This window comes from Neoarius graeffei, chromosome 16 (genome assembly GCF_027579695.1).
Source record: "Neoarius graeffei isolate fNeoGra1 chromosome 16, fNeoGra1.pri, whole genome shotgun sequence".
Classification (NCBI taxonomy): Eukaryota; Metazoa; Chordata; class Actinopteri; order Siluriformes; family Ariidae; genus Neoarius; species Neoarius graeffei.
In genome coordinates this window covers 18083488-18103092 of record NC_083584.1, presented here as the reverse complement: position 1 = coordinate 18103092, position 19605 = coordinate 18083488, and the positions used below count along the sequence as shown (strand labels likewise).

Below are 19605 nucleotides of genomic sequence, written 5' to 3'. Positions count from 1 at the left end.
CTCCCCGTGTCCGCGTGGGTTTCCTCCGGGTGCTCCGGTTTCCCCCACAGTCCAAAGACATGCAGGTTAGGTTAACTGGTGACTCTAAATTGACCGTAGGTGTGAATGTGAGTGTGAATGGTTGTCTGTGTCTATGTGTCGGCCCTGTGATGACCTGGCGACTTGTCCAGGGTGTACCCCGCCTTTCGCCCGTAGTCAGCTGGGATAGGCTCCAGCTTGCCTGCGACCCTGTAGAAGGATAAAGCGGCTAGAGATAATGAGATGAGATGAGATTTCTCATTGTTTTTTTCCTTTTTTGTCAATGTTTGATTGTATTTGTGCCTCGTCTGACTTTTTCATCTCATCTCATCTCATTATCTGTAGCCGCTTTATCCTGTTCTACAGGGTCGCAGGCAAGCTGGAGCCTATCCCAGCTGACTACGGGCGAAAGGCGGGGTACACCCTGGACAAGTCGCCAGGTCATCACAGGGCTGACACATAGACACAGACAACCATTCACACTCACATTAACACCTACGGTCAATTTAGAGTCACCAGTTAACCTAACCTGCATGTCTTTGGACTGTGGGGGAAACCGGAGCACCCGGAGGAAACCCACGCGGACACGGGGAGAACATGCAAACTCCGCACAGAAAGGCCCTCGCCGGCCACGGGGATCAAACCCGGACCTTCTTGCTGTGAGGCGACAGCGCTAACCACTACACCACCGTGCCGCCCCCAGCATCATACTATTTGTCTGTTTTATGTTTTTGTCATTTGTAAATTTTAGTGTTTAGTATGAAATAAAGATATCTGTCTGTCTGACTTCATTCATTCATTCATTCATTCATTCTCGATACCATTTATCCATTGCAGGTTGTGAGTGAGCTGGAGCCAGAACTTCGTACAAGGTTCCTGTGAGAACAAATGCAATTATTCACATTATTTGCTCTTTCTTTTGTTATTGAGGATACTACTCTACTTACATGATTGATGATACTGATGATGCTGAAAATACTGAAATAATCACACTTTTTAAATGTGTTAAGTAATCTGGGGTTTCTGACATTATTACTATAAAAAGGAAGAAAGGTACATTGCTGAAAATTAAAAAATGATCTCAGCATGCTGTTGCTGTTACACGATCGTTGTCATTAGGATGCGCAGAAACACAGATGGGCCGCGAGGCCCGCACCAGAGCGACAGAGCTGCCCACAGCGGTGGCACGAATGGCCCGGCCGAGCCGCTATGAAATCTCCATTTCTGCGAGCTATTGTATACTATTCTCCTCTCCTAACAAAGCACCTTGCACAGTAGACAAACGATGTCGTGCCCCCATCATGTTGTCTCTCTGGACCTCCAGACCTGATGCCAAGTGGTGCACAAAAGTGCCACAGACCTGACAGGTATAGAAGTTGCCCCACAGTGACAACTGACTTGCCGAGTGATGCCATCCTTCAGCCATTTGAGTGGCTCTTCCACATGCCATCTAGTGGTGTGCCATTGACCCTGTTTGGGTTTGGGTTCCTTTCGTGTGCTATAATCACCCAAGAGAATTCAGGGAAGCTAGTTGATAACTTCCTGGATCGCCAACCCTCAACTGTGAGGATGGCAACAGACAGATAGACAGACATTCTGCCCCCAGGTCACTCAGGTCATCCTTACAAAATCTCCTCACTGTTCCCCTCACACGTCTCAAAACTAAAGGTGATAGCGCAGGGGCGCTGCTAGAAATTTTGGGCCTTTTGAAAGAATATAATATTGCCCCCCCCCTTTACATTTCTGGTAACCTGACTTCTTCACGATGGTGTCAATCTACTGATGGTTCAGCATCAATTCTGTTTCTCCCATGTGCAACTAATGTTAGTGCTGGATTGGAAAGCAACAAACCTAACGCAGTGTCACACTCTGGCTCTGCCTACACAAGACTGTACCATGTAATGAATAGGGAGAGGGGTAAAATATAAAGACTATCTATTCTAATAATTTTGCGGAAAATGGAAAACCAAACCAGAAGGTTGTTGTATTTACTCAATATAAGAGACAAAATTATTAAAAATCTTTTATTAAATTAACTTACACATAGTAATAATGTTAATATTATCCTCTGAGGGCCCTCTGTCAATGCTGGGCCCTTAGAATCATCCTAACTTACCCCCCCCCCCCCCCCCCCCCCCAACAGCGCCCCTGTGATAGAGCTTTCTCTGTTGCTGCCCCCAGGCTTTGGAACAGTCTCCCACCCCACATTAGAGCCTGCTCTACCACATGACTTTAAAGGTCATAGGCAATGGTTGGAGGTGAAACGTAGAATATCAACTTTATTGTCGAGAAGAACGACCCAAAAAGCGAATTCAATCTTCCTAGTGTCTAATTTGCACCCTAAAATTGAATAAAACGGTTAAAATATACTGTTTTGCCCAATTTCCGAAGGGTTGTTTCCATCTCACTTATGCGCACTTTCACCGCCAGGGGACCGTCGTCATGACGTCATTTAAGCCAAACAGACTGGGAGCAGCTCTTTGTTTACTTGCGAACCGAGCGCACATGTACGGACTTTGGTCGTGAGAGGTTGTGAAAAATGTCTGAAAGCGAGAGCAATTTTGAAGTAGGAACTCTCCAAATTGAATATCGAGAGGTGAAACCATATATGTATGAACCTATGGCTGTTGCGAAGCAATCAGTGAATGTGGCTCACTGGTTTGACCGTGCGGCCTCGGAATCGGACAGCGACTCGGCCGACTCTGATCACGGTGACCTCGGACCTCAACAAGACTCGCGCCCAAACGATTTATCCTGGTAATTATGATAAATTCCTACTTTTGTCGTAATATTAAATAAGAGCCCTTTTGAAGAATAATTAAACCGCCCTCCCTAGTGTATATAGGTAACGATTACTTGACAGCGCGCCGGTGAGCCACATTAGCCTGCCATCCGCGGCATTATACTATTTACTGTATAGCCAACTCTGAGAGAGGAAATATCCCTTTGTCTCATTTCCACAATGATTGTACAGGATCCCTCAGGATTCTTGACTTGTCAATTGCAAAAATGTTTACCTCCAATCTTCTCCTTTTTGCTTGAGCGTTGCTGGTCCGTTTCTTCTTTGACTGCTTGATTTTGTTTCACGCACACAATCCACTCTCTCTGCCTCGTCTCCTCTTCCGGAAAAAGGTAAAAACTTCTTCCTGAACCGGTCCCGTTATTATAGTTCACTGCACAACAATAAGGCATGTTTTTTCTTTGGAAATTCCTGAACACACATCTGCATTCAAGCTGAACAGCAACGTACGGTAAGTAAACAGAAGTGGGCTCAACTCAAGCAGTTTGTCTGGCTTAACTCTTTACCCCTTAAAGCAGTTGTATATGTATGTACTGTTCACCCTTAGAACATACAAGAAAAAAAGGTCTAAAGACAAGGTTTTGTTCATATCAGTTTTCTCCTTCATTATGTTGAAACAATCATGACATATCATACATTTTTGAAAAGAGGGCATGACACAGAATACAAAAATCACTCAAAGTTATGTTTCAACATTCACCAACTCACAGGTAGTGTCTGAAAGGTGAGTAATACCTGTGAGAAAACCAATCTTCACATTTTACATGAAGAATTCATGTCAAATGGTGTACAATAAATGATTACTACAACTTTCAATCAGAAAGCTTGTTTCCCTCTACATATGTCGAGGCAAATTCAGAGTCGTCAAATGTCGTCATTATGGTGCATACACGCCGGCGTCATATGTCGTCATTATGGGATATACATAGGGTCGCCACCCACTGGATTGGGGTGTAAAGCAGTCTGAACAAAACGTGTAAACATAAACATAGGAGAAATGAACCCGTTTTTCTAACTCGTCCTCACTTAGTCTACTTTTCTTTTTTGATTAGTCTGGATTTGATATTGTAAATTTAATTGTGAATCAATGTATATTCATCGGACATGAACAAATGAATAAATCTTGAGTAATCTTGAGGGGCGTGTGTGTCCGGGGGGGGGGGATATCGAACGAACCCTCTGATCACCATCTGGGCCCGTAGCCCAGAATTTATATTCTGAACAATTAGTTGCTCGATCATCCTACCAATGTTGAAAACTGGCCGGCAAAAGTGACGATGGTTCAACATCGTATATTCGACCTTCTCTGACGGTCGACAGATCAACCTTTACCCACGGTGATTCAACAGTGATAAATCAACCTTCTCCGACGGCGGAGAAATCGACGTTTCACGGCGCCGTTTCAGCGTTGATTTTCTGACTTATGACGGAAACCGACCATTCTGAACAAGAATCGGCACCGTTTCAACGTCCCTCTGCTATCTGGGAGGGTCGTCATACATATTGTCTGTTTATGAATGTTTAGTCTATGTCTAGTTCTTATCTAGAGTGTTTACTGTTTATATTGTTTGTTTGTTTTTTTCAATTATTCTATTTTTATTTATTGCATTGCCTGTTTGCACCGTGGGTCAGAGAGGACTGAAATTTCATCTGTACTGTATGTCGAGCATGTATGGCATATTTGACAATAAAGTTGACTTTACCCCTCAATTTCAAGTCAAGTCAAGAGTTAAATGACATCATGCGCCAAGTGGTCACGAAAATAGCCGACCAGAAATTCGCCACGATCCGTGCTAACTTATTTTAATTATTACTTATTAACAATACTTCTTGGGACCAGAAGAAAATTACAGAGGGTTTTTTAGCATATAGTTTCAAATGTGCATAAAATTAAAACCGTTGCCTATGAGCTTTAAGTCAGACACACCTTTTTTTCTTGCTTTTAATTCAGTCTGAGGTTGCTCCATGTTTTCATTTTTTTTGTCAAGTTCACTTTTAATTGTAATTTTAGTTCTAGTGTTTTCTAACTGTGTATAATCAATTATCATTATCTCATTATCTCTAGCCGCTTTATCCTGTCCTACAGGGTTGCAGGCAAGCTGGAGCCTATCCCAGCTGACTACGGGCGAAAGGCGGGGTACACCCTGGACAAGTCGCCAGGTCATCACAGGGCTGACACATAGACACAGACAACCATTCACACTCACATTCACACCTACGGTCAATTTAGATGCCAAACATAAAACAACACACACAAACCTACAGGCAAGTCCTTTAAATTTAAAATACATACAAATAGCTCCGCGGCATGAAAACAAAACGTCAATGCAAGTCTAAGGTACTTGGCTCGGCGGCCAAAATCATAATTTAAAAAAATTAACAGACGTGGCTGCACCAGTAATAGCCTTCCTGACTCGCACCGAGTCAATGCTAACCACTTAATCCGCGATCCCAGTTTAGGCGTGTAGGGGACAAAACACTCTGAAGTGATGAATTTTCACCCCCGCTGCATGGGGGGTGACGTCAACGACACATATTCTTACGCTATTTGCGCACAAAGCGGACCATATATGAACACATACACCAACATAAACGGAGATAAACTTAGCCTACAAAGAAAGAAAATGGATTCACAATATTGTGATTGAATTCGTTTAATTCGGTGGGGGAAATACTCCCGTAAACTGACTGCATATTACAGGATATTGCAGAGACAGTGCACTTGTAAGTGTGCATGTAAAACCCCCGCCCGCCCGCCCGCACGACCCTTGTCCTTATCACAGGTCTGTGTGCGCGCGGCTGTGTCAGCATTTCACACATACACCCACAATAACTAGTCCCCAGTAGTTAGGATTGATACATATGTCTAAAACAGGGTTAATATTAAATTCAGGCTTTTTGAAATAATCCTACCTTAATACAGTTGAATTCTACGATTGCAACGTAAGAATCATAACAACCAATCAGATTTGTTCTACTGTGCCAGTTTTAGTAGTGATTTATGTGAAATGTATTATTGTGCAATGTGCAACCACTTAATATTTCATATTTGAAAATGCAAATTATTAATACGTCTATAATATATTATATTTTCATAAGAAAACAATTAAGTGATCTGAGTGTCCGTTGAGGGGGCGGGGTTGTAGCCACGAGGGGGCGACGTCCCCTTTCGCCCCCCCCCCATGGCGCCGGGCCTGCCTCGACTGTAAAGCGCTTTGGGTCAGCGCCTGTTGTTTTTAACGTGCTGTCGAAATAAAGTGACTTGACTTAACGTCAGTTTACATACTTAACAAGTCATAATGTACGATTTATTATTTTTATTGTAAATATTTTGCCACACAAAGACATTGTAAGATCTAGTCCTCCCCTGCTATTAATACAGTCAGTGTAATATTTTCATTTCATGGTTTACTCTCAAAAAAAAAGATCAAGTTTCTAAAAAAAAAATTACATTCTATATTCAGAACTGGTCTGGTAATCTGTAATATTTTGATGGCCTCCTATCCAAAGTGATATACAACATATCCAGAGCAGCAGTTAAGGGTCAGGTGCCTTGCTCAATGGCATTTCAGCCATTCCTACTGGTACAGGAACTTGAACTAGTGACCTTTTGTTTCCAAAGTTCATCATTATTAGGCCATAGCTTCACCCTTAATAAAAATAGAAATGCTATATCTGTTAAGGAAACTGAGGTTTTCAGCATGCAATTACAAGATGATACAGTAAAATGTGGTCATGAGCCTCTTGACTGCAAAATGAACACTTGAGGCGAGGAGTCTTTTACATCTTGACCTAAATTTCGCTGTTAATTATAGTGACTATTCATAAATAGTGAAATATTTAGGCAAAACTACTTCTGTATTCTGGAACTTATATTCTATACCATGTGGTCTGCTACACTATATACAGTGGTGCTTGAAAGTTTGTGAACCCTTTAGAAATTTCTATATTTCTGCATAAATATGACCTAAAACATCATCAGATTTTCACACAAGTCCTAAAAGTAGATAACGAGAACCCAGTTAAACAAATGAGACAAAAAATATTATACTTGATCATTTATTTATTGAGGAAAATGATCCAATATTACATATCTGTGAGTGGCAAAAGTATGTGAACCTTTGCTTTCAGTATCTGGTGTGACCCCCTTGTGCAGCAATAACTGCAACTAAACATTTCTGGTAACTGTTAATCAGTCCTGCACACCGGCTTGGAGGAATTTTAGCCCATTTCTCCGTACAGAACAGCTTCAACTCTGGGATGTTGGTGGGTTTCCTCACATGAACTGCTCGCTTCAGGTCCTTCCACAACATTTCGATTGGATTAAGGTCAGGACTTTGACTTGGCCATTCCAAAACATTAACTTTATTCTTCTTTAACCATTCTTTGGTAGAATGACTTGTGTGCTTAGGATCGTTGTCTTGCTGCATGACCCACCTTCTCTTGAGATTCAGTTCATGGACAGATGTCCTGACATTTTCCTTTAGAATTCGCAGGTATAATTCAGAATTCATCGTTCCATCAATGGTGGCAAGCCGTCCTGGCCCAGATGCAGCAAAACAGGCCCAAACCATGACACTACCACCACCATGTTTCACAGATGGGATAAGGTTCTTATGCTGGAATGCAGTTTTTCCTTTCTCCAAACATAACACTTCTTATTTAAACCAAAAAGTTCTATTTTGGGCTTATCCATCCACAAACCATTTTTCCAATAGCCTTCTGGCTTGTCCACATGATCTTTAGCAAACTGCAGATGAGCAGCAATGTTCTTTTTGGAGAGCAGTGGCTTTCTCCTTGCAACCCTGCCATGCACACCATTGTTGTTCAGTGTTCTCGTGATGGTGGACTCATGAACATTAACATTAGCCAATGTGAGAGAGGCCTTCAGTTGCTTAGAAGTTACCCTGGGGTCCTTTGTGACCTCGCCAACTATTACACGCCTTGCTATTGGAGTGATCTTTGTTGCTTGACCACTCCTGGGGAGGGTAACAATGGTCTTGAATTTCCTCCATTTGTACACAATCTGTCTGACTGTGGATTGTTGGAGTTCAAACTCTTTCAACATGGTTTTGTAACCTTTTCCAGCCTGATAAGCAACAACAACACTTTTGCTGAGGTCCTCAGAAATCTCCTTTGTTCATGCCATGATACACTTCCACAAACATGTGTTGTGAAGATCAGACTTTGATAGATCCCTGTTCTTTAAATAAAACAGGGTGCCCACTCACACCTGATTGTCATCCCACTGATTGAAAACACCTGACTCTAATTTCACCTTCAAATTAACTACTAATCCAAGAGGTTCACATACTTTTGCCACTCACAGATATGTAATATTGGATCATTTTCCTCAATAAATAAATGACCAAGCATAATATTTTTGTCTTGTTTGTTTAACTGGGTTCTCTTTATCTACTTTTAGGAATTGTGTGAAAATCTGACGATGTTTTAGGTCATATTTATGCAGAAATATAGAAAATTCTAAAGGGTTCACAAACTTTCAAGCACCACTGTATATGGCCATAAGTTTGTGGACATCTGACCATCACACCCTTGTTAAACAACCGGTTCTAAAACCCTGGGCATTAATATCTGTCCTTTGTTCATCCCAATTTTTATTTATTTATTTTTTTGCGCATTTTGTCATATTAACTTCAAAAATAAGAGAAAGAGAGAGACTGGTAATAATACTATAATGTAAGTGAGAATGTTCCACAACATTACATGTAGCTATAAACAGATAAAGTGTGACTTATTCTTTAATAAATCAAATTAAATTGTAATCATTGGCAATTTGCTGTGGTAGAAGATGAATAAAATTCAGAATGTGGAAATTCCTACAAATATTGAAAATGGCTCTTTCTAACTCATCCGGAATCATTAATTTAGTCTGATATTATTATTATTATTATTATTATTATTATTATTATTATTATACACCGATCAGCCATAACATTAAAACCACTGACAGGTGAAGTGAAAAAGTTAATGTTGATACCTTTCTGTTTTAACCAGCATTAACTTTTTCAGCAGTTTGTGCTACAGTAGCTCTTCTGTGGGATTGGGCCATATGGGCTAGCCTTCGTGCCCCATGCGAATCAGTGAGCCTTTGACACCCATGACCCTATCGTCGGTTCACCGGTTGGCCTTCCTTGGACCACTTTTGGTAGGTACTAACCACTGCATACCAGGAACACCCCACAAGGTGTGCCATTTTTTTAAAAGAGATGTTCAGATCCAGTCATCTAGCCATCACAATTTGGCCCTTGTCAAAGTCACTCAGATCCTTACACTTGCCCATTTTTCCTGCTTCCAACACATTAACTTCAAGAACTGACTGTTCTCTTGCTGCCTAATATGAGGGTAAGTCAAAAAGTTCTAAGACCGATGTTAAAATTTCAAAAGGAATTCAAAAGAATTCAAAAAAGGAATACAAAGAAGGAATTCTTCAATGGAAACATCACTTGCAGAAGTATTTAGACTTAAATGGAGGATATGTAGAGAAATAGCTTTGTTATTTTCATAAATACAAAGTTGTTCGCGCCGAGTCCTTTTTCCCGCGAGTGCCGGCGTTAATTACTAATCCTTTTTTAACTTTTTTCTATAAATAAATTTCCAGTATCGTCTTCATTTTTATTATACTGTCGCTTTCATTTTTGTACTTTTCACTTTCGCTTTCCTTTTTCCGGTTTTTTCTCTTTCTTTTTTCGGAAGAACGCCGAGACCGGAAGCTTTCTTTTTCTCTCCTCCTGTGTAAAGTCCACAAGCGGAGGCCATCTGATCTGCTTTAATATCAACAGATCTTCATTTAAGGTACGTGAATCTTTTCATCATGGCACCCCTTCAGCCTGTTCAGTGTGCTGAGTGCAGGATGTTTAGTCATTCTTCCTCCGTCACTAGCGATAGCTCTATTAGCTTTACTTGTGATAAGTGCAGATTAGTTAGCTCTCTGACGGAGAAGATTTCAGTGCTAGAAGCGCGTGTCCAGGCTTTAGAGCAGGTTAGTGAGCGTGAGAACAGTGTAGTTTCTGTTAGGGAAAGTCTGGACGCCCTAGGTGGAGTTAGCAATCCCCCAACTCCGGCATTAGAGCCCTTACAGCGGGGCGAATGGGTGACGGCTCGGCGGCATAAGCGTAGAGCCAAAGCTACCGCTGAGGCTCGCCCACGGGAGCACCACGCCTCTCCGCGTCACGTGTCGAACAGGTTTGCTCTCCTTAGTGATGCACCCACTGAGAAACCTGAAAGAGCTCTGGCAGGGGCGTGTTTAGCCTATTTTGGGGGGTGCTCAAGCACCCCCAAAAACGAGCTCAGCACCCCCTAGCTCAGCACCCTCAAAAACACTGCTTTTGGACGTAATTTTCAGAAATAAGTGCCCTTGCGCACTGCGCAATAAATGTGTGCGCGGGCGTGTGTGTGTGTGTGTGTGTGTTCTTGAATTCACCTGTTACGTGATAGTTGTATGAGCAGTAAAATACCTCTCCTCCTTGCGTCCCCTCTGATTGGGTTGCCTGTCCGTGCGAGTGCTTTCTACGACATGGTGTTTTTTTTAACTGGATTCCACGCCGATGAGGAACTCGAAGTAGCACCTGAGTATTACTGGCATAGCGAGATGTGAAGCTACGGACTGGAGTTACAATTGTTAAACACAACACAATAATATGCATAATGCAATATTGATGTTCCCTGGTCTATGAACAGAATGATAAAAACGACATTTATCATCCATATCGAGATACTTTTGTGCAGAGCTGTACAAGTGCTACGGTGCTAGACCACCGTGTGTAAGTCAATTTATTTAATGTAACATAGCGTTTACGTTTGCTTATCATTCACAAATCCAAACCCTGGTCATTGTCTGAAACGTGTATAGCACTATATCTGAAACGTACATGCACGAAGCAAGCAATTAAACAAATGACTATCAAAAGAACACTATCAAAATATAACAAAAAATATAAACTAATGTAAACTAATGTAAAATCATAATACACACTATTATTACACAATACACAATAACACATTAATTAACAATTACCACTGTTCAAAATGAATAGCTCCAACATTACAAATGCAGTAGTAGGTCTTGTTTAGTTAAAAATATAACGTAAATATTTGTGTCAGTGGTTGTAAATGTGTAGATATCATAGTTTATTGGGTCAACTTCTGTTAAAACATTGCATAAGTCTAGTCTTGTCTAATCTAGTCGTCTTGTCTAGTTAAGTCTAGTCTAAATGCGGAATAAACGTGGAAACACTGTCGTTCAAGCCAGGTGTCAGCTCTGGGGGCTAAGCACCCCCAAAGATCAGATGCTAGAATCGCCCCTGAGCTCTGGTTATAGGGGACTCTATCATACGGCACGTGAAATTAGCTCAGCCTTTAGGGGCACCAGCAGCTTTAGTCAGGTGTATTCCGGGAGCCAGGGCGCCAGACATAGCAGGTAATCTTAGGGTCCTAGGCAAGCACAGGTTCTCAAAGATAGTTATCCATGCAGGAGCTAATGATATACGCCTTCGTCAGTCTGAGGTTACTAAGAGTAACTTTGTAGAGGTGTTTAAATTAGCGAAGGCGATGTCCGATGCTGTAGTATGCTCTGGCCCCATCCCAATGCGGCGTGGCGATGTAGCTTACAGCAGGTTATGGTCGCTGAACTGCTGGCTGTCCAGGTGGTGCTCTGAAAACAGTGTGGGCTTTATAGATAATTGGGCTAATTTTGAGGGCACTGCTGGCCTGTTAGGGCGGGACGGTATCCATCCCACTCGGGAAGGTGCTGCTCTCATTTCCTGCAGCATAGGTCATAGTCTCAGAACAGGCCTAGATAATTTCTGACAATCCAGAGCCAAGGCCAGGGAGCAGACGAACAGGCTAAACCGACTGTCTGCTAGCTGCACAGAGTCGTCACTCAGGGCCCACTACATCGAGACTGTGTCTGTTCCCCGAGCTCAACAAAAAGGTAGAAATTTTCAGAGAGTTTGTTCCAGTAACCTAATCAATATAAAATTAGATCAGACTGACTGTACAGCTGCTGCCAGCACCTTTGATCTAAAGGTGGGGCTATTAAATATTAGATCTCTTACATCTAAAGCGCTAATGGTTAATGAACTCATTACTGATCAGGAGTTTAATGTACTGTGTTTAACAGAAACATGGATTAAGCCAAATGAATATATAGCATTAAATGAAGCGAGTCCTCCTGGATACAGTTATATACACCAGCCTCGTCAAACTGGCAGAGGAGGAGGCGTTGCGGTTATTTATAACGATTATCTAGGTGTAACACACAAACCTGGTTATAAATTTAATACATTTGAAGTTCTTCATACTCATATAATGTATGTAGCCTCGAAAAATAAGTCTACCCAGTTAATTCCATTACTTATTATTTACAGGCCCCCGGGGCCATATTCTGAGTTTCTTTCTGAATTTGCAGATTTTATCTCAGATTTGGTTATTTCCTTAGACAAAGCTTTAGTTGTCGGAGATTTTAATATTCACTTTGATAACCCAGAAGACCCTTTAAAAACAGCGTTTGTGTCCATCTTAGATTCAGTCGGGATTAAGCAGAATGTCATAGGACCGACCCATAATGGTGGTCACACCCTTGATCTAATACTAACATTCAGATTAAACGTAGACAATATAGTCATACTTCCACAGTCTGAAGTTATCTCAGATCATTGTCTCATCTCATTCAAAATATGTCTGAGTAATAATATATGCACCTCACCACGCTACTGTATTAAACGTACTTTCACGTCAACTACTGCACAGAGCTTTATAAATGATCTCCCAGAGCTGTCAACTTTGATTGGGTCACTGTCAGCCCCTGCAGAACTCGATCAGGCAACTGAATGCTTAGAGTCAACATTCCGCCATACTTTAGATAATGTAGCTCCTCTAAAAAGGAAAATGGTCAGAGACAAAAAATTAGCACCCTGGTATAATGATGACACTCGCACTTTAAAACAGACCACTCGAAAATTGGAACGTAAATGGCGTCAAACAAAATTGGTAGTGTTCAAATTGGCGTGGAAGGAGATCTTCCTGAAGTATAGAAAAGCTCTTAGTGCTGCGAGATCAACATATCTCTCCTCCCTAATAGAAGATAACAAAAATAATCCTAGATTCCTATTTAATACTGTAGCAAAATTAACCAGGAATAAGTCCACTATAGACAGATGCACACCTGCAGTATGTAGTAGCAACGACTTCATGAATTTTTTTAATGACAAAATTGAGAATATCCGACAAAAAATTCAAACTACTAATTTAAGGTTAGACAATGAAAGTGACCTCGTAGTTAACAATATAACTGTATCAGATCATCAGTTAGAATGTTTTACTCCCCTAAAAGAAACTGAATTACTTTCATTAATCTCTACATCAAAAGCCTCAACTTGCGTACTAGATCCCTTACCGACACATCTATTCAAACAGATAATGCCTGGAGTAATTGAACCGCTTCTAAAAATAATAAATTCTTCTCTTATGATTGGCTATGTACCCAAATCCTTTAAACTAGCAGTTATCAAACCCCTGATTAAAAAACCTGACCTTGATCCCTGTCAGCTGTCCAATTATCGGCCAATATCAAACCTCCCCTTTATCTCCAAGATCCTTGAAAAAGCTGTGGCACAGCAGTTATGCTCATATTTACATAGGAATAACATCCATGAAATATATCAGTCAGGATTTAGACCTCATCATAGCACAGAGACAGCACTGGTTAAAGTAGTAAACGACCTACTGTTGGCGTCTGATCAGGGCTGTGTCTCGCTACTTGTGTTGCTTGACCTTAGTGCAGCATTTGATACCATTGATCATTCCATTCTTCTGGATAGACTAGAAAATGTTGTGGGAGTTAAGGGAATGGCCCTCTCCTGGCTCAGGTCTTATCTAACTGATCGTTATCAGTATGTTGATATAAATGGTGATATTTCTAGACGTACCGAGGTAAAGTTTGGTGTTCCACAAGGTTCTGTCTTGGGTCCACTGCTTTTTTCTCTATATATGTTACCTCTGGGCGATATTATTCGTAAACATTGTATTAGTTTCCACTGTTATGCTGATGACACACAGTTGTATGTCTCTGCAAAACCTGATGAGAGACACCAGCTTAATAGAACTGAGGAATGTGTGAAGGACATTAGACACTGGATGCTTATAAATTTCCTTCTGCTTAACTCTGACAAGACTGAAGTACTTGTGCTAGGACCACATACAGCTAGAAGTAAGTTTTCTGATTACACAGTAACTCTGGATGGCCTTTCTGTTTCTTCACGTGCAGCAGTAAAAGACCTCGGAGTGATTATTGACCCCAGTCTTTCATTCGAAACTCACATTGATAACATCACCCGGATAGCTTTCTTTCATCTCAGAAATATTGCAAAGATAAGAAATTTAATGTCATTGCATGATGCAGAAAAACTAGTCCATGCTTTCGTTACCTCCAGGTTGGATTATTGTAATGCCTTACTGTCTGGATGTTCCAATAAGTGCATAAACAAGCTCCAGTTAGTTCAAAATGCCGCAGCAAGAGTCCTTACTAGAACTAGAAAATATGACCACATCACGCCTGTCTTATCCACACTGCATTGGCTCCCAATCAAATTTCGTATTGATTATAAAATACTACTATTGACCTTTAAAGCACTAAATGGTCTCGCACCACAGTACCTGAGTGAACTTCTGCTCCTCTATGACCCGCCACGCCTACTTAGATCAAAAGGTGCAGGCTATCTGCTGGTACCTCGTATAGTGAAGGCTACATCAGGGGGCAGAGCCTTTTCTTACAAAGCCCCACTGTTATGGAACAGCCTTCCAAGTAATGTTCGGGAATCAGACACAGTCTCAGCATTTAAGTCTAGGCTGAAAACATATCTGTTTAGTCAAGCCTTTTATTAATGGTGTTTATGAGGTAAAGGAGTAGATCTGGAGGGTCCTCAGACATAGTGTTTTGGTAAACTGGGATGTATGGATGCTGTCGGTCCCCACTCGCTTGCTCACTCGAGTTTGTTGACGGTGCAGTGGCTGGCTGCTTTATGTCCCGGGGCTCCCTCATGCCTGTGTTACCTTCTGGCTCTCTCCTTTTAGTTATGCTGTCATAGTTAGTTGCCGGAGTCCCTGCTTGTACTCGGTGCAATATGTATACTGTTCCTACTTATTCAGGTGACATTGGGCATACCTAACCACCTGTGTTTTCTTTTTCTCCCCCCCCCCCCCCCACTCCAAATCTGTCCCTCTGAGTTACATGGAGTCAACAGGAAATCTTTTGGTGGAGACGGTGGGGACCTCGACTGGCTATCGTAGCCTGCAGGGAATCGGCCGTCAGACATTCTGTCGCATGTCCCAGACCCGGTGAAATGTAACTGAATTGTCTTGGCCAGGCCTAAGGGTCCCATCTGCATCTCATCATTGCTGAGGAGTGTGCTCCCATCACCCAATCAAGCATCCAGCCAGAGCAGGTCATGATATATTTTTTTACCATATTAACATGCCATTGTGTGTCATGCCTGATGTAAAGACTCTCGTCTCTGCGAGCCTACCACACAGATTTAATACTTGTCATTTTTAGGGCATACCTAACAACATGTTTTCTTTCTCTCCCCCCCCCCATCTGTCCCTCTGAGTTACATGTTGATCCTGGGATTGAGATGCTGGCCTCTTCTGCCCCTCGGACCTGCTTGATCCATCCTGGTGCCCTGTGTCTGGTCGGAGTTTTATCACCCCACTCCTGTGAAGGACGGCCCCATGAGGACAGTTGAGGGTTATACCTGTTAAAACTGTTAATATTATAGTCAGGCTGTCTGTTGTTGCCCAAATGAGGATGGGTTCCCTTTTGAGTCTGGTTCCTCTCAAGGTTTCTTCCTCATGTCGTCTGAGGGAGTTTTTCCTTGCCACCGTCGCCACAGGCTTGCTCATTGGGGATAGATTAGGGATAAAATTAGCTCATGTTTTAAGTCGTTCAAATTCTGTAAAGCTGCTTTGCGACAATGTTTATTGTTAAAAGCGCTGTACAAATAAACTTGATTTGATTTGATTTGATTTGAAATACAGATTTTTTTTCATTTGTCTTAGGACTTTTCGACCTACCCTCGTATAGCCCACCCCTTGACAGGTGCCATTGTAATGGGATAATTAACAGTTATTCCATGAAATCGAGTCGTACATGAGCTGATAGCCGACGAGGCGCGTAGTGCCGAGTTGGCTATAAGCCATGTACGACGAGATTGAGTGGAATAACTGTTTTATTCGATCCACATTCACTGGATTTTGAGAAACAGAGCATTTTTATTTTTTGCAAATTTGCTAAATAAAAACTTTACATAAAATGTCTGACAAAATAATTTCTGCTTAGAATGTAAACCAACCGGCGAAATGACAGGAGCAATTTGTGAAAAATTCTAGAATAATAATAATTCTTGAAAAAAACAAACATCTTCTGACCATCAAATACTTCTATTCCATATTTGGGGGTTTGTTTTCAAGTACAGTTTTTATTTCATCTTTGGTTAGTTCAGCAACATGCTCCACCGTTTTGTTTTTCTCTACTCACGGTATATGAGCTGATATCCTCATAGTAGTCAATCAGAACACGCGATAGGATAGAATAATTCATGTTATTCATGTCACCTGTCAGTGGTTTTAATGTTATGGCTGATCGGTGTATATCGCATAAACGACACTGAAGGTTGAGAGCAAAAAACATTTTTCTTTCAGTAGTTTCTATGCAAGCTCCAACTTGCCTGCGACCCTGTAGAACAGGATAAGCGGCTACAGATAATGGATGGATGGATAGTTTTGATGCTATTAATCAAAACCTGAATCAGGTCTGTTATGAATGTAGCGAGGTCCTGTTAGTGAATGTACTTGTACAAGAATGATGAAAGATGTGCAAAGGAAGTGAGCACAGATAAAACCAATTCCTAGACTTCCTGTAAGCTTAATAGTAGACCCTACTGTGAGGGGATAAAACAACGCATAAAGTCAGCACACAATATGAATTGGAATTTCTCTCACTCTTTTGCAACTCTTTATGCAAAATGTGCCAAGGACCAAAAACAACAAGTTGCTGTATTTCGATCACAAACCATAATTTGATCTAACCCAATAGTTTAGAAGTAATTACCATGACCTCATAAATCACTATGAGTTAAATGTGACAACCCTGTGAATAATGTAATATAGTTTTAAATGGTTCTCTTAATAAAAATATAGTTGAAAGATTTTATAGCAGGTTTCCTAAACTTCTCCGAGATCAGTCATATGCATTAGTCAGAGGAAAAATCAAACTCGTTTACAAAGACCCCAAGGCATTTACACAACTGCAGTCTGTTTTACTGCAGATCACCTCCCTTTGTATGCTGTTTTTCGAAGAATAAATGTGGACACTTTAAAATCAAAGATCTAACATCTCATAAAGATCCATTCACAAATTTTAATAAATATCCTGACAATTTGAGTTTACCTCCTCACTCACCTTTAGCCTGGTCACGGATTCTATACCGATAGTCTTTGTGCTCTATATTTGTGTCAAGTCTTCACATGTACTTTGTTCAAAACTGTGACACTTTTCATTTCCTGTGTGAACTGCAGTAACTGCAGCGTAAACGTGTAAGGCATCCATCACACACTGCTCCTTCATTCCTTTTTCTTATTCTTCTTGAAGCACTTTGTATCCTCTTTGTCCTGATTTACCCCGTTTTTCTTCGCTATAAACATTTTCAGCACTTTAAAGTTTAAAGCAGATTTTCAGCACTTTAAAGTTGTCTTACCAGAAGGTTTGTTCCCCACCCCACCCCATTCTTCACCAGAGAAGGTTTCCTCTTTTTGGATGATGTATTTGTTACCATGTTGACGCTTTGTAGTGTCTCACATGTCTCCGTTTGTGTAAAATTAAAAAACTATAAATTGGGGCCACACGGGCGGCACGGTGGTGTAGTGGTTAACACTGTCGCCTCACAGCAAGAAGGTCCGGGTTCGAGCCCCGGGGCCGGCGAGGGCCTTTCTGTGCGGAGTTTGCATGTTCTCCCCGTGTCCGCGTGGGTTTCCTCCGGGTGCTCTGGTTTCCCCCACAGTCCAAAGACATGCAGGTTAGGTTAACTGGTGACTCTAAATTGACCGTAGGTGTGAATGTGAATGGTTGTCTGTGTCTATGTGTCAGCCCTGTGATGACCTGGCGACTTGTCCAGGGTGTACCCCGCCTTTCGCCCGTAGTCAGCTGGGATAGGCTCCAGCTCACCTGCGACCCTGTAGAACAGGATAAAGCAGCTAGAGATAATGAGATGAGATGAGAAATTGGGGCCATCATAAAACTCCAGAACAGGTTCAATGTGCCTTCGCATGGATACTACAAATCTCTAGAACCATGCTTCCAAAAGATATTCCCTCAGTTTATTGATTTATTCATCTCCAATAAACGCTTTTCTCCGAGTCAAGGTTGCAGTGGATCTGGAGCTGATCCTGAGAGAATACATCCTGGATCAGACGCTAATCAATGATCGCAGTCTTTCATTGCTGCACGTGATGTAGCTGAAATTTTACGACATATGATATTAGAAAGCTTACTTTCAGCTGCCTATGGTCTGAGTAGAAGGATCTGTCTTGTTGGAATTAATTAGGAGGAAGTTACCCAGCATCCAGTGTTTAATATCCTTTCGACATTCCTAGACTTTATAAAATTGGTATCCATTATCTGCTTTTGCTGAAACACCAGTTGTAGGACACAGTGTAGGAGTGGAAAAGAAAAGAACGAGTGTTCGCAAACGTGGAAAGGAATACAACACCTCTAAGTTTGGATACCATAGTGGGGGGAAAAAAAGCTGCTCCATCCAGAAAACATGTACAAAAGTTTTAGCTGGAGAAAGGATTTTTAATGATGAGCAATATACAGGCTGGACTACAAAGATGGGTCGGTTTTAAAATTGCAACAATAAGCACTCAAGTCAAAATGGAAACTTATTAGCGGCATGGTGGTGTAGTGGTTAGCACTGTCGCCTCACAGCAAGAAGGTTCTGAGTTTGAGTCCAGCGGTCGGCAGGGGCCCGTCTCTGCATGGGTTTCTCCCACAGTCCAAAGACATGTGGTTAGGTTAACGTGGGGCGGCCTTGGGCTGAAGTGCACTTGAGCAAGGTACTTAACCCCTGACTGCTCCCCGGGCGCTGGAATAGGGCTGCCCACTGCTCTGGGTGTGTTCACTGCTTCAGATGGGTTAAATGCAGAGGATGAATCTCACTGTGCTTGAAGTGTGCATGTGACAAAGGTTTCTTCTTAATGTACTGATCACTGATCATTTGTTTGGCATATTTTAAGAAATCCTGAAAAGATGTGACCAATCATGTAAATAAGTGATGAAAATTTGTGCTTCGATAAGTAAAATACCAAAATGATGCAATAGGGTATATGAGCAGTCACACACACTGAGTGGCTACTCTACTACTAGGCTGAATTTGAAAAAAGCCGTTGTAAAGCCCCTACTTAAAAAGAATAATCTGGATGCTTCAGTATTAAATAACTACAGGCCAATATCAAATCTACCATTCATCGGGAAAATCCTTGAAAAAATTGTCTTCAATCAATTAACTGCCTTCTTGATATCAAACAGCTGTTTTGATAACTTTCAGGATTTCGTGCTAATCACAGCACTGAAACAGCGCTGATTAAAGTTATAAATGACATGCGTCTTAATACTGATGCAGGCAAAACATCGGTCCTGGTATTACTGGACCTCAGTGCAGCTTTTGATACTGTTGATCACAACATACAAAAAAAAAAAACCCCGTCAAACG

At 41.5% G+C, this 19605-nt stretch overlaps 1 protein-coding gene across 1 annotated transcript in view; it reads right to left on the bottom strand.

Annotated features, from left to right (window-relative positions):
• ppan (peter pan homolog) overlaps positions 1–19605 on the bottom strand; it is a 67874-nt gene that overhangs the window by 2850 nt on the left and 45419 nt on the right. The window contains exons 13-14 of the mRNA XM_060942237.1: positions 17593–17677; positions 3036–3160 (exon numbers count right to left, since the gene is read on the bottom strand). Of these exons, the coding sequence (XP_060798220.1) occupies positions 3036–3160; positions 17593–17677 (210 nt within the window). The remainder of the gene's footprint in view (positions 1–3035; positions 3161–17592; positions 17678–19605) is intronic.